The sequence below is a fragment of the Camellia sinensis genome, chromosome 14 (genome assembly GCF_055761805.1).
Source record: "Camellia sinensis isolate YWXY chromosome 14, ASM5576180v1, whole genome shotgun sequence".
Classification (NCBI taxonomy): domain Eukaryota; kingdom Viridiplantae; phylum Streptophyta; class Magnoliopsida; order Ericales; family Theaceae; genus Camellia; species Camellia sinensis.
The window spans coordinates 141,857,016-141,873,414 of NC_138974.1; the positions used below are offsets into that span (position 1 = coordinate 141,857,016).

The window sequence follows — 16,399 nt, forward strand, 5'->3', positions numbered from 1 at the left end:
CCGCATGTAATTTTGACAACAGGCTCATGGAGCAAGGCCGCACTCATTCATCTTTGCCGCTCCTTCATTCATCACCTTGGCCCCATACCGCCAACTGGGGTAGGACCTACATCCTGGATTCCTTTTATTTCTTGCTCCGCAACATCAAACGATTAACTCATTTTTGTAGTCTTTGCATATAAATTTATTTATCACCTTGATCCTTGTGGCAATCTCTTTTTTAGGTGTTCATTTCAGCTTGTCAAGAAAAATTTCAATGACCATTTTGGCAACTCGGCTACCCACTACGGCAAGTTGCTTGAGGTTGGGCAAGCAATGGAATAAAGAAAGTTATGAGGGGTTAATATCACATAATCAGTTGCCGATCAAGCATTTCGACAAACGGCAAGAAAAAAGACCAAGAGGTACAAAAGAAGTCTGTGAGCCAATGAAGTTGCTGACTTGCCGATCATTAGTATAAAAATAATATTTGTTACAAGATAATGAATATTTGCATAAATATTAATATTGACTTGCATTTATATGTTTACGTCCAAGGTGTCACAGATAGCTTAACGAATTGTTTGGCTCAAGAACGGGATCTGACCATTAAATCCATGGCTTGGTCTTCATTTTCTCTAGAAAAATTCTTCCCAAGAGTTATCGACAAAGTTTGACCATGAGTTATTATAGTAATTTATGGTAATATTTTGATCGGCCTTATATGAAGCTAATTAGAAACTCTATATTTAAAATATGGTCTTGACTAAGTATGTAGAGCTATTAATATTTCCATGGTTAGGAGGCCAAGTTTAGTGATGCATATGTTGTTCAACATACATTTGGACTATTCGGCTAATGCTTTGGTCTTGTAATTTCTTTCTCTTTGGTTCAATTTTCTTTTAAATAGTTTACTTCCTGAGATTATGCAAACACAAGTTGCTAAGTGGAACCTCTATTCTTTTCTCTTTGAATAACTATTGTCTTCAATATGATTTCCATATACATATATGCTTATAACCTTCAATTTAATTAAAAATATAGATTGCAGTACTCCACCATTTCTTTGATAACCGACGAAGTGCTATCAAAGAGCAGAATTTACGAACTGCCGACCAATTGTTTCGGCAAGCTAAGAAACCAAGAGATGTCGACCAGTGTTTCGGCAAGCCAAGAGGAGTGTCAATCGGAACCAACAGTTGGGTCTTGCTCCTCTAAGAACAGTTCTCGACAAGTAACAAAAAGTGATTAGCAAATGATTTTTAATATGGATTACAATACTCCACCATTTCTCTGATAATCGACGAAGTGCTATCAAAGAGCAGAATTTACAAACTGTCGACCAATTGTTTCGGCAAGCTAAGAAACCAAGAGATGTCGACCAGTGTTTCGGCAAGCCAAGAGGAGTGTCAATCGGAACCAACAGTTGGGTCTTGCTCCTCTAAGAATAGTTCTCGACAAGTAACAAAAAGTGATTGGCAAATGGTTTTTAATAGGTGCCAACCAAATGCCGAGTAACTCTCGCCTGGAGTGATCAAGGAGTTATGCGCCGAACACATAAGACCCTTATGGCAAATTGATCGACAACTAATCACTCACCGAGTTCCAATCCAATCAAGAGTTTCAATACATTGGCACCTCTCTGCCATTACATACTATTCTAACCAGTTTGGGAACCTGCACTTCGGCAACATCGCTTATTCGGCTAACATTGCTTACTCGGCAAGATTACTTGGGCATATTTCTTATTCGGCAACACTGCTTGAAATTATTATCACATGCAAATTATTCGGCTGCCAACTTGAATTCACACAAGTTTGCTTTCCCATTCTCGACGCCTTAACGCCGTCATCAAGCTCAACGCAATGATAATCACAGATGGCACATGTATATCATCATATCGGCTGCAAACTACACAATCTTACTCGGCACTATTATCTCGGCATAGAACTAGCATCACGGCTTGCCGAAATCCACATCTAAACATACCACAGGATTCGCATCAACTCAAAGAGTCTAAACCCACTAACCCGAGGAGATAAGTAACCAAAGTGCGTCAAAAGTAGCGAAATAGATCACATGTGCCGGAACTTAAAATTTTGAAGCTGTCAAACTCAAGTTTTGACCATAACAGTGTGAATTAATCATTGAGATGAGTCCAACGCAACAAACCACGTCAAAATCGGAGCTAAAATGAAGCTGTACGGGCCAGTCGAACTTTGTCGAAACAATTTCATTTCCACCGGAGAAGACAACCCAAGGTTGGCAAATATAAGAAATTATTCAGTGCATTGCGGCTAAGTGACATTCTGTAATAGCCGAACAATAAAGTTCTAATGTATAATGTGCAAAATATAAATACAAGGATATGTCATGACCAAGCAAGAGTTCAATTCTTACTAGCAACATTTTCCTTATGTTTTTTGCCAAGCTGCCTAGCCAAGTCGAGTCAAGCCACGCCGCGAGCCACCAAGATGAATAGTCTAACTCAGCAATATAACAGCAATTATCCAGTGCTTCGCGACGCCCACTTCTCTACCGATTTGAGCTGTCAGATCCATTTTTGGCTACACTTATGCCATCCGGAGTCCGATTTCAATGATCCAATAGTCGTTTCTACTTATTTGGAACCTTTTAAACACATCCATACAGTCTAATTTTCCAAATTCCATACCAAAAATTTATAGATTTTATATGTAATGCCACATATCACAGCTCAAACAATATTTTTGCTGCCAAGCCCGAAGTTTGATCGACGCCGACTTCAACAACTAAACATATTTGGCAACTTCCTAACTATACAACCGCCAAAATCATTATGAATTCCTTTCGAATAACAAATTTCATTCGACAGCAATGGGGCAATGAATCTGCTTCAACTTGTTGTTGATTTTCTCGGTGCAACTCTTTGGCACTCTTGGCAAGACTCCTCGGCAGTGGGGCTAGGAATCCTCGTCAACAATATCTTTTTGGCTTACTCCTTGGCAATGTTGGCCAATGTCCAATCTGAATTCCTTCCGTCTAACAACTATCATTCGAAAGCAATGGGACAACTATACGTTGGACAACACAACACCTTAAATAAATCGGCAATCTACTTAATCTGCTTTCCACTTATTTGATTAACAAGTCTACCTCATTTGGTATAGGCTACCAATGACATGGGATGCATTACTCAAAATTCTTGCAATATTTGCACTTGATCGCCACTTAAAATCAGCAAATTTGAATATAGCGCAATCTTCATACTCGGCACAGAGCGCCATCAGCCAAGGCCTACAACCTTGCTTGGGGGTAATAATGCCGCAGGTTTGAAATAAAATTAAATATCACATTTTCGACGACTAAATTTTTTTGTCACTAAAAGCTTCACTTATTTTTAACGACTAAACATTTAGTCATGAAAAAGATTTTTAGCTACCAAAGATATTAGTCACCTAAAGTAAGTAAATGAGTTTTGGCTACTAATATTTTAGTCACTTAAAGTCCAATTTTTTTTTTGCCTACTAAAAGTTTAGTCGCCTAAAGTCTTATTTTTTTGGCTACTAAGATTTTAGTCAGCAAATATTTTGTGTTTTGGCTACTAAACATTTAGTCGCCAAAAGTTCCACATTTTTCGCTACTAAATTTTGAGTCGGCAAATTTTTTTTTTTTATTCTTCAACTTATTTTTTTAGCTACGAAATACTTTAGTCGCCATATGTTTGATTGTTTTTTGCTATGAAATATTTTAGTCGCCAAATGTCTTATTGCTTTTTTGGCTACTAAACTATTAGTCGCCAAAACTATTTTCCCAATTTTTTTTTAGCTACTAACAATTTAGTCGCCAAAAACATGATCTTATGTTTTATCGCAAAATTATAATTTCTCCACCACCTGTCTATATTCCATGCAACCTGTAATGCGTATATAAACAAAACAATACGTATACTATCAATCACTCCACATCTGCATCCGTATATAAAATAAAAATAAAAATTGAATAACTTTAAATGTCAAAGTCCATACAAACCAACTATTGTCCAAACTAAAATAATAATTCCATACAAAATATAGAATCATACAAAAATCAAGCCCTCCTTATACAAAAAATACATTTACTAGCATGTGAAATGGCCATTTGGCATGGTACAAAAGCCGAGGATGAAAAAGTATTAGTTGTATACGAAAGTGTAATTTCTTCTCCATATACCAAAATGAATTATCCACAAGTCCTCACAATAAGCCATCTATAAAAAAAAAAAGAGATTGTAATAGGTAACAAAATATCAAGTGATCTAGACATAGGGAAAACTTGTAACATGCATTTAAGGTAGAACAATCTATAAATGTGTTCTTGGAAATAAAAAGCATATATATGTATCATGCAATATTTATTCCAACCAACTACACAAAAAATCTTTTATGTAATTTCTTTGTCCTATAAATATACAAAAGCACCTATTAGAATCTGTGGATGTTATTTTCATAAAGTTGTCAGTCTTCAAACTAGAGTTGGCGAGGTTTCCCTTTTATCTACATGTTGTAGTTGTGGTTGTGAATTGTAGTGGCTGTAAACATATACTACATTAGACTTGTAGTTTTCCATTATCGGCAAAGTTGGTCATGACTTCCATATGGTGGTTCGAGGGCTGTTTCACATTTTTGCCCCCTTAACGCCCTTTTTCAGTTAAGTTTGAGGTGTTTTTAACTCTAACTCCCCACCTACACGTGCAAATTACATTTCGTCTATTGTCACAGGTCCTATTTGTTACAAGGAAGCTGGCTGTAACATCCATACGGTAGTTTGGGGGATGTTTCGCATTTTCGCCCCTCGATTGCCTTTTTTCGGTTAAGTTTAAGGCGTTTTTGGCTCTAACTCCCAACCTACACGTGCAAATTACATTTCGTCTGTTGTCACAAGTCTCACTTGTCACAGGGAAGTTGGCCGTGATATCCATATGGTGGTTTGGGGGTTGTTTCGCATTTTTGCCTTCTTAATGCCCTTTTTCGATTAAGTTTGAGGCATTTTTAACTCTAACTCCCAACCTACACGTGCAAATTACATTCCGTCTGTTGACATAGGTCCTATTTGTCATGGGAAAGCTGGTGTGACATCCATATGGCAATTTGGGGGCTGTTTCGCATTTTCACCCCTTGATCGCCCTTTTCCGGTTAAGTTTAAGGCGTTTTCAGCTCTAACTCCCAATCTACACCTGCAAATTACATTTCGTCTATTGTCACCGGTCCAAATTGTCACGAGGAAGCTGGACGTGGCATCCATACAGTGGTTTGGAGACTGTTTTGCAGTTTCGCTTCCTTAACACCCTTTTTGGGTTAAGTTTAAGGCATTTTCGGCTCTAACTCCCAACCTACACGTGCTAATTACATTTCGTCTGCTGTCATAGGTCCTATTTGTCAGGGAAAAACTGGCCGTGACATTCATAAAGTGGTTGGGGGTTGTTTCACAGTGTCGCCCCCTTAACGCCCTTTTTGGTTAAGTTCAAGGCGTTTTGGGCTCTAACTCCCAACCGACACATTCAAATTATATTTCGTCTATTGTCACAGGTCTTTGTTGTCATGGGGGAGCTGGCCGTGACATCTATATGGTGGTTTGGTGGCTGTTTCACATTTTCGGCCCTTGATCGCCCTTTTTCGATTAAGTTTAAGACTTTTTCGGCTCTAACTCCCAACCTACACGTGCAAATTACATTTCGTTTGTTGTCACAGATCTTATTTGTCACGGGGAAGCTGGCTACGACATCCATACAGTGGTCTAGGGGTTGTTTCATAGTTTCAACCCCTTCACGCTCTTTTTCGGTTAAGTTTAAGGCTTTTTCGGCTCTAACTTCCAACCTACACGTGATAATTACATTACATCTATTGTCACAGGTCCTATTTGTCATGGAAAAGCTAGCGGTGACATCTATAAGGTGGTTGGGGGGATGTTTCGCAATATCGCCCGTTAACGCCCTTTTTCGGTTAAGTTTAACGCTTTTTTGGCTCTAACTCCCAGCCTACATATGCTAATTATATTCCATCTATTGTCATAGGTCATATTTGTCATGGAAAAGCTGGCTGTGACATCCATAAGGTGGTTGGGGGGCTGCTTCGTAGTGTCGTCCCCTTAACGCCCATTTTGGTTAAGTTTAACGCTTTTTCAGTTCTAACTCCCAACCTACACATGCTAATTACATTCTGCCTGTTGTCACAGGTCCTATTTGTCATGGAAAAGTTGGCCATGACATCCATATGGTGGTTCGGGGGCTGTTTCGTATTTTTTCCCTCTTAACGTCCTTTTTAGTTAAGTTTGAGATGTTTGAGGCATTTTTGGCTCTAACTCCCAATCTACACGGGCGAATTACATTCTGTTTATTGTCACAGGCCCTACTTGTCATGGGAAAGCTAACCGTGACATGGCTGTTTCACATTTTTGCCCCCTTAACGCCCTTTTCCGGTTAAGTTTGAGGCGTTTTCAAGTCTAATTCCCAACCTGCATGTGCAAATTACAGTTCATCTGTTGTCATAGGTCCTATTTGTCATGGAGAAGCTGGCCATGATATCCATATGGTGGTTTGGGGGTTGTTTCACATTTTTGCCCCTTGATCGCCCTTTTTTGGTTAAGTTTAAGGCATTTTTGGCTCTAACTTCCAACCTACACGTGCAAATTACATTTTGTCTATTGTCATAGGTTCTACTTGTCACAAGGAAGCTGGCCGTGACATCCATCCTGTGGTTTGGGGGCTGTTTCGCAGTTTTTCCCTCTTCATGCCCTTTTTTGGTTAAGTTTAAAGCTTTTTCGACTCTAACTCCCAACCTACACGTGCTAATTACATTCCGTCTAGTGTCACAGGTCTTATTTGTCATGGCGAAGCTAACCGTGACATCCATAAGGTGGTTGGGGGGTTATTTGTCATGGTCTCCATGTCAAATAAAACAGTGAACACCAGACCGATCTGACATAGATGATGAAAGGATGATTGTTGAAATCACCAAAATTCATGTACATCATCACCAACTTGTTCTCTCGCCCAGATAGTCAAATATGACAAATCTAATAAAACCCTTTATTTATCAAGAAAAGAGAAAATAAAAAGCCTCTTCCAATCAGCATTTCGATCTTAATTAGATTTGATGTTTCTTCTCCTCAATGAGTCCCCGGAACATTGAAATGGGTAAGTTGTAGATTGCAAGCTAACATAATAACCCTATATATCATATATTCTACACCATTAGACTACTTAAGAATATAACAGTTATAGCACAAGTTGGTACCTGATAGGTATCGCGCATATACGTATGAAGGTTTGGATATTCAATCAGCTTCCTCTTCGTTCATTTGAACAGAACATTATACACAAGATCAAACCTAATCAAAGTTGTAAACAAACATATATCTGCTAGGGTCAACACATCACCACATAAATACCTAAAACTACTCAAGTGATCATCTACCATGTCCAATGTACTAAACAACTCATTCACTACTGAATCATACGCTTGTTGACTCTGAGCAAATCCACACCTGTACAATGCAACCACCATACAACCACAATTCAATATGATTTGTACACAAAATTTCAACAATCCTTTGGCATCATACAATCATAAATCCAATATATATTTGCACAAGCAGTTTCAATAATTCTTTGAAGTCCAATGTTGAATCATATGCAATATACCTATAGACACCATTGTTAACATTAGGGTATATGATCTGATTTCAATCCTCAATCTTTTTCTTCAATGATGGCGGTGAAAGATCCAAATCAGGATTCTTCGCCAATCGATTCAAACCTGAATTGAACAATTCAATTATGTCATAACTCTCATTGCACACAACCTCCTTCCTCTCCACATCCCAAAGCATCGGAACAGTGGACCGGCCATCATATCCCCATCTCTGAAGCCTATAAACCTCCCTTAACCCTATCCCCATCTGGAATATCCCTATGCCGGAACTCCCACGACTCGTCTAATCCCGGTGAGGCGACCGAGATAGGCACGACATCTTTGAGGCCCTTGAGGGTCCGAATGATCAAAGTCCGGTGGACCCAAGGGCAGGGCAGGCCCACGTAGAGATGGAGAATGCCTGCTTTTTGGTGGGAAAATTGGGTGGAGTGAAATTGGGAGGTGGGTCGGGTGTAACGGCCGGTCGGGTCGGAGGGGGCGAGTTGGGACATCATGAGGTGCCACGCGGCAGACTAGGTGGAACGGACGGTGGAGATGAGGAGTTGGGGTGGAACAGACTGACCTCATAGGAGTCTGGTGAGGGTTGTGAGGAGGTTAGGGTTTGGGGGTTGTTGTTGGTTTAGTGACATTCTAGGGCTGACGTGGCATGCTTTGGAGTTGGTTTTGGTGGTGGTGAGCTTCGTCGTCATCATCATCGTTAGGATACGTAAGGTTGAGGCCAGCAGCGAAGTACAATTGTAGGACATCGTTTCTGGCTATCGGTTTACACAGTCGGACCATTGATCTCAAAAGTGATGGAAGGGTACTTCCGTTTTTGCACCTTAAGGCCCCGGCTTCGCTAAATAAAATGAAATCCAAACCCAATCATAAAAAAAAAAAAAATTATAAATTCAATATTTATTTATTTAGGGCTAGTTTGATAGTGAACTATTTTAATTATTATTTTTTTATTTTTATAAAAACATATGTAACAAAGCAAAGAGAATAATGTGAAAACTTATAATGACTTTTTAGCCACTCCCCAAACAAAGTTTATTTATTTAGGGCTCGTTTGATAATTTACTATTTTAGTTACTTTTTTGATTTTTATAAAAAAAAAATGTAAAAAAGTAAAAAGAACAATGTAAAAACTTGTAATGACTTTTCATTCACTCCCCAAATAAGGTCTTAATCCAATATAGTAGAAATTACAATCAAATACGGTAGTTTCACAAAATAATTATAAGTTCATAATTTTTTAAAAATTTTAGTTATTAATATTTATAAATTTTATCACTAATTTAAAATTTGTATAAGGCATACACTCTATTTCCCTTACAATATACATGCGCTGTTATTTATTAATTTTATTTTAAAGAGTGTTAAATAAATGGGTAAATTACACTAACACTCTTTGAGATTTATATTTATTACAGTTCCCTCCTTCACTTTTTAGAAATTACATCTCCCCTCTAAGGTTTAAAGTTTCATTACAGATTCCCCCCTCAACAATTTAATTTTTTTAAATACCAATTTTGCTCTTATTGGGTAAATTACATTGACACCCCTCATATTTTATAAATTACGATCCCCTCCCTAAGGTTTAAAGTAGCATTATCAATTGCCCCATTGGTTAGTATTAGTTGAAAAAAAAATTCATTGAAAAAAAAATTAATTAGGAAAAAAAATTATTAGTAAAATTTTTAAATTTTTGTTTAAAAACTAACATAACCTTATTTTTTGAATTTACGTTTTTTTCTCAAATTTACAAACTGAGACAACCATTTATAAACCAAAAACATTATCAAATAAATTTTTATGACAGTTTTTAAATTTTTTGTAAATATAAATTGAAAACTAAAAGCGAAATGGTTACCAAATAGGCTTCAGATGGTAAAAATATCGTAAAATTGATAAATAATTAAATAAGTTACCAACGTAAGAAATGATTTATCAAAAGATTCTTAAGCTATGTATGGTTTGATTTCTAGAAATTTTTTTTAAAAATTAAAAATTAATTTGGTTAAGAAATAAAAAATAAAAAATAATTATCATTTAAGGGTAAAAAATAATTATCATTTTAACTTTTGGGCATGTTATATACATACGTATGGATGTTTCAATTTAATTTGTAAAAAATTATTTCTGACCACTCGAAAGATAAAAATTATATAAAAATGATAATTATTTTTTATTTTTTATTTTTTATTTCTTAACCAGATTAATTTTTAATTTTTAATTTTTTTTTTTTTTGTAAAAATTAAACCGTACGTAGCTTAAGTATCTTTTGATAAGTCATTTCTTACATTGGTAACTTATTTAATTATCTGTTAATTTTACGACATTTTTACCATTTGAAGCCTATTTGGTAACCATTTCGTTTTCAGTTTTCAATTTATATTTACAAAAATTTTAAAAAATGTCATAAAAACTTATTTGATAATTTTTTTGGTTGATAAACGGTTGTCTCAGTTTGTAAATTTGAGGAAAAAATGTAAATTTAAAAAATAAGTTTATGTTAGTTTTTAAACAAAAATTTAAAAATTTTACTAACGAATTTTTTTTTCAATTTATTTTTTTTCAAATAAATTTTTTTCCAATTAAATTTTTTTTTCAATGAATTTTTTTTCCAACTAATACTAACTGAGGGGGCAATTGGTAATATTACTTTAAACCTTAGGGAGGAGATTGTAATTTCTAAAATGCGAGGGGTGTCAATGTAATTTACCTAGTGAGGGCAAAGTTGGTATTGAAAAAAAATAAACTGCTGAGAAAGAATCTGTAATGAAACTTTAAACCTCAGGGGGAGATGTAATTTCCAAAAGGTAAAAGGGGAACTGTAATAAACATAAACCTCAAGGGGTGTCAGTGTAATTTACCCTAAATAAATTTAACCCTTTTTATAATCATTTCAATGTGAGTTATTAAGAAAACAAATTTGGGCATTTAACAAATGTTTGATTTTAAGTCATAAAAAACATATATTTAAACTTTCATTATAATTCAATTAAATCATGCAAGAACTAAAACTAATATTTTTAAACAAATGGACCAGACTAATTTTTATTTTTTTGGTTTCAAGCATATTTTATTTAATTTATTTATTTATTTAATTGAAGTATAATTTAAAATTTAAACAGATGCACCAATAAATTCCAAATTAATAATTTATACACTGTTTAGTCCTAAAAGTTTTCTTATAGACTGAAAGGTCCTATTACAATGTTTCGAACATTAGATTTCAAACAACTAATATTCATCAGATTTCAAATAATGTTTGAAATTATAGGATGAATGTTTCAAACATTAGATTTCACACATCTAATGTTCATCAGATTTCAATAAATTTTGAAATTATAGAATGAAACATCAGATTCATTTACATCATGAACATCATGATGATGTATAAATGAGACTAAATAGAGCATAAGAAAACTTTTAAGACTAAATGATTCAACTTTTCAAAAACTAAGATTTATGCGTAAATTTTCCTAAAAAATATCTATTGTCATGGGTCGAATATCCAAAATCTACACTTTTTTTAGTTGCGATTGGCGGCCTATAAACGCAGATGGGCTTAATGTTTGATCTTCACTGTCCACTACTACGACACTAGTTTGGGCTTGAGAAGCCCATATAATAGGCTAGTCAATCACAAACTAACCCCCTCAATTTAAAAACCCTAGATCAGAAAAGGTACAAGCCATATAAATTAAAACCCTAGCATTGCAACTTAGCTACTACGCCTTCTTGCTCTGAGGAGAGAGGGGAGGGAGAGAGAGAGAGAGCACAAGATGTCGAAGCGAGGTACGTCAGACTTTCGATTCTCACATTTTCTCAGTAACCAAACAGATTTATCGTTTGAATTTGTGTTGTTTCGTTTTTTGTGTGGATTTTCAGGTCGCGGTGGTTCGGCGGGGAACAAATTCAGGATGTCGTTGGGTCTTCCGGTGGCGGCGACGGTGAACTGTGCAGACAACACTGGGGCGAAGAATCTGTACAACATATCAGTGAAGTGTATCAAGGGGAGGCTGAATCAGTTGCCTTCGGCCTGCGTTGGAGACATGGTGATGGCCACCGTGAAGAAGGGGAAGCCAGATCTCAGGAAGAAGGTCATGCCCGCCGTCATCGTCCGCCAGCGCAAGCCCTGGCGCCGAAAGGACGGTGTCTTCATGTACTTCGAAGGTGATTTTTTCGTCCTTGTTTCCATTGATGGCACTTGGGTTTAGACTATTTTATATGATTTGTGTTTGAAAATGGGAATTTGTATGGCTTTTGATTTATTTGTTGTTACTTTGATCACTCTAAGAAAACAATCGATACCGCGACCACAATTTCTCTGTATTTGAAGCTATGCTCCTCAATCTTGAAGTTTGATATATATATATATATATTCATTTGAATTGTATAGCAAGTATTAAAGCCTTCTCTTTATATTGTATTTTTTTTTTTGGGGGGGGGCTTCTTAAACAGCTTTATTCATGCCGTTATGCTTGTAATTGTGAGATTATATATATAGTTCTGCTTGGAATTGGGTAGTTGAAGACAAGCTTGTCCCTACAGTACTCATCTCTGCCCACACAAAAAATATAACTATTCTCATTTATGAATTAGGAGTCAATTTTGAGATCCTGCTCAGAAGGTGTGGTAATGCATTGGTAGCACTTGCTAATCTAAGTAGAGGTGTATGACCTTTTTCAAACTCAATCTTATTTGAAGTTGATATAATTTATTTTTATTTATTTATTTATTTATTTTTATTTTTTTGCGATTTGATTCTGATTAATTATTTGCACCAAATTAAATGTTTCATCCAGTATATAGAATTTTGTTAAGTTAATTAATATTGTAACTCATAAGTCAATACATCGACAGACTACTTAATGTCATTCTATATAGTCTCAAGTTTCATTGAAGTAAATATATTGTATATGTTTGTTTTGCTCATGTGTCCTCTCCCCCTATTTTTTGTTGCTTAAGCATCCTATGAATCTTGCTTGCTTGTTTTCGGGTTAAGTTTTGATGAATCCTTGATAATGTGTTTTTAGCTTTGTGAGAGGTTAAATTTTGTAGCTCGAGATTTGTACTTTGATTTTTCTTACCCTTCTTTGAGGTTGCTTTTTTGAAAGGCGAATGACCATTCTAAAAGTTGGTCAGTCATATCGGGAAGCATATATAAAGAATGTATTGCCAGTTTTAAACAGCATAATGTTCTTCTGTTGCATTGTGTTACCTGTCATCTGGTAAATTTTACTTAATGTTTTTGCAGGTGAAATTGCTAACTATTATAATCCCCCTATTCAAATCACAGTTAAATTCGGTGTTTATTTTAGAATCAGCTAAGCTGCCTTAAGAAAGTTGGTAATTATTTTATTATTAGTCTTCTACATGCCTAATGTTTATTTCTCATACAGCGAGATTTCCAAATTAAGGGGAGAGATTATTTTTAGTGTTTGCATGTTGTGCATTTGAATCCACATTTTAGTTAATTCTTAGGTAGCTTGATTGTATTTTTTTGGGTACCAAATTACCAATAAAGTTATGCTCTTTGAATCTGATGCTGTCTAGTTTTTTGGGTTATGGATCAATTGTGTAATAAGTAATTGAATGATGTTTTCTTTTTTTGTATAATGGCTTGAAATTGATTTTGCAATTGTGTTAGATTTTTCGATATTCCTCCTAGAATCTTGGCAGTACGTGGCTTTAATTTTTTTCTTTTGTCTTTCAGTTTTTATAATTTCCAAAGTGGGGGCATGTCAAGTAATATGACATAAATGTAATCTTTATATGATCTATCATAGACTAGTATTATATTCCTTTTTGTTGCTGTTGGAAAATAATAAAACCAACCACTGTCATTTTTTATAATTGGAATGAGGTGTTGCTATCAACTTATTTGCTTATTTACTTGCTTCTTTTGGGAACTCTAAATGCAAACTATTATCTTATTCAGTTCTTCTTTTGGAAATGCCATACTTATGTTTTTGTATGTGCAGATAACGCTGGTGTCATTGTGAATCCCAAAGGAGAAATGAAAGGTACTACTTACATGTGATGATGTATTTGATAGATGTGGTAAATGCGGCCCTCATAAATTCCAAGTGAAAACCAAATTGGACCACTTTGTTGAAGTTATGTTGGCACATGAAATTGGCATAAGTTATGTTGTGGCCTGTGTTAAACTGGAAATGAAGTTGTGTGTTTACCTAGATTTGATTTGTGATAGCTTTCAGGTTGCAATTTTGAATATTTGAACAGTTCCTTTTGCCTATATGGTGGAATATGCCTCTGGTTGAGATGTTCTTAATTCCTTGCTGAGTTAATGACATATTTTTGGTGCACGCAGGACTTTTGTACAATTACCTTCATTGTTATCTTAGTAATTTCAAATATTCATTCCATGCTTTTTTTGCTTGATGTTGGTATGGAATCTCCATTAACTTGATTGGTTTGTTACTTGGGTTTTGTGATTTTGGTTGGGGAACCACTTTAAAGTTATCATTGATCAAGGGAACCATTCACTTCTGATCATCTGACTTTGGACCAGGGGTTATTAAGGAACTATCTCGTTTGACCCATCATATTTTTTCCCCTGTAGGTTGTTTGAATAACATCAATGATCATGAATCATGATCATATGCTTTTACGTGAGGACATGATTAATATTGAAATTATCTCGTTTCCATGAAACCGAGCCTTCATATTTTGTGTCGGTGATTCTCATTTGGTTTTTTTGCATTGGTGTTTGTAGGTTCTGCAATAACAGGTCCAATAGGAAAGGAGTGTGCTGATCTGTGGCCGAGAATTGCTAGTGCTGCAAATGCTATTGTTTAGGAAGTTGAATAGCAAGTGATTTGGAACAATCAGTTTTGTTTGTCTAGGTGTGGTATCAGGCTTGGTTGTTTTGGGCCTGTCAGAACTAAAATGTTTTGGTTTTGAGCTTATTATGATGTGATGCTAGATTTGGCTATGGCTATTTTTGTTTGTGGTCTGAAAAGGATGAACAATTTCTTAGTATCTTTGGTTTCATTGTGCTATTTTTTTTATTTATTTTTTCGTTTTGAGTAATTATTCATTAATTTTGGAGTATTATGTGTTTTACATGGCTGATATATGTTATAGTGTCGGATTTGGTCTGTTAGCATCCTCACCCCATTGCTCCATATTAATGTGTTAAGGTGCACACCCTCATAGCTAGTAATAATTTGAAAATATTAATTATTGTTTTATACAGTAACCAATAGGGTTATTGTTAAATATTAACAATGGCCTTATTGTTTGAGTTATGAGATTGGCTTGTAATATAAATAAACTAAATTTGAATTTATTTTGAAACTTGTTAAAATTTTAAGTTTAATACTTGGCTGACTTTTTTTTGAAATCTTATATGGTGAAAACTGGATTATACAGTGACTAAATTAAAAAAGTAAACATATGCATGGATAGAGTGAATCTGTTCAGATATAACATAGACATCCAATGTGATAAGCTTTTCGTTCAAAATACTTGCACATAAATAGATTTTATTTGAAGTCTTATTTATTGTATATTATTTTGGGATTATTTTTTACTTATTATATATATGTGAGTCTTATTCATTTTATAATTTTTTTTTTATTTTATTTAAATGAATTGTATTTGATCTGTGACGAAATCAAAGTAACGTGATAAAGAATAATATTATTTCTATTATGGGGGAATCATGACATTTACATGTAAAATACAATTTTAAGGTTAATATAAGTTTTTGTTTGTTTTTATTGAAGATAATATATTTTTTGTCTACTATTTGATTTAATCTAGTAAAATAATATAATAATAAGATGTAGTTTTTGTAAATTAGAATGATCAAATTGAGTTGAAATTAAATATTGAATAACTTCATTCAACAAAGATTAGTTTTATTAAATTGACTCGTGGAATTTTTTTTAAAAAAATTTCATATAATTTTTAGTTAATGGTGAGAATATTTGACAATAAAACGTTAACGTGACACGAATTAAACACGGATAGAAAATGATATGATATAATAACACAAAATAATAAATGAGTAACACAAAATAATAAATTAATTGAGCTAGTATTGAAGTAATTGTGATCCAAACCTAGAATAACACGAACATGAGGCATCATGACATGACTCCCATTCCTAATTGCTGGAAAAAAATTCAGAAAAAAATTTAATAATAATAAAAGCAACTTAGGTTTTTTCATATGATTTTCTATTTTTGGATATAAATAATGTTTGAAAATCCAAAAATATATTTTTGTGTATTTATTAGTTTATAATTATAATTTTGATTTTTTCTCTTATTTTTTTGGAGATTCAGTTTATGTTTTTGTAAAATTTAAACCTAATCCAACTAAATAGAGCCAAATTGTAAGAAAATGCTTATCAATTAAATTAATGTTGAAGTAATTTTGATACGAATATAAATGACATGACATGAACACCATTTACAACATCTAATCCAGTCAAAATTAATTTGGTGAAAGAAACATAAAAGCACTTATTAATTTTAATATATATATATATATATTTTAAGACATAATGTTCGAATTTTTTTTTTAAAATAAATAAATCTCTTTTCATATTTTTTGTTAGCAAACAAATTTTAAAATTTTATTTTCGTTTTTTTAAACTCGTCAGGTTGGGTCGGTCATGTTCTAAATTCCCATTCGGTTGGTTCGGGGAGGGGTACTCGCTCCATATCCATATGTTTTGACAAGCACAGTTTAGGTTTTGCACTCTCTCTCTCTTCTCCGACAGC

The 16,399-nt window shown here is 34.3% G+C and overlaps 1 protein-coding gene and 2 pseudogenes across 2 annotated transcripts; 2 read left to right on the plus strand and 1 right to left on the minus strand.

Annotated features, from left to right (window-relative positions):
• Positions 1-7,181: 7,181 nt before the first annotated feature.
• LOC145807348 (uncharacterized) lies at positions 7,182-8,344 on the minus strand (annotated as a pseudogene).
• Positions 8,345-11,300: 2,956 nt separating this feature from the next.
• LOC145806756 (large ribosomal subunit protein uL14-like) lies at positions 11,301-14,645 on the plus strand. Of its 2 annotated transcripts, XM_082904549.1 has the most exons (4): positions 11,301-11,435; positions 11,529-11,813; positions 13,625-13,666; positions 14,380-14,645. In XM_082904549.1, the coding sequence occupies exons 1-4, from the start codon at positions 11,423-11,425 to the stop codon at positions 14,460-14,462; spliced, it is 423 nt and encodes a 140-aa protein (XP_082760675.1). In that variant the 5' UTR covers positions 11,301-11,422; the 3' UTR covers positions 14,463-14,645. The 2 variants fall into 2 exon arrangements, with proteins under 2 accessions (XP_082760675.1, XP_082760676.1); XM_082904550.1 differs by lacking the exon at positions 13,625-13,666.
• LOC114286834 (small nucleolar RNA snoR137) lies at positions 12,742-12,879 on the plus strand (annotated as a pseudogene).
• Positions 14,646-16,399: the final 1,754 nt, after the last annotated feature.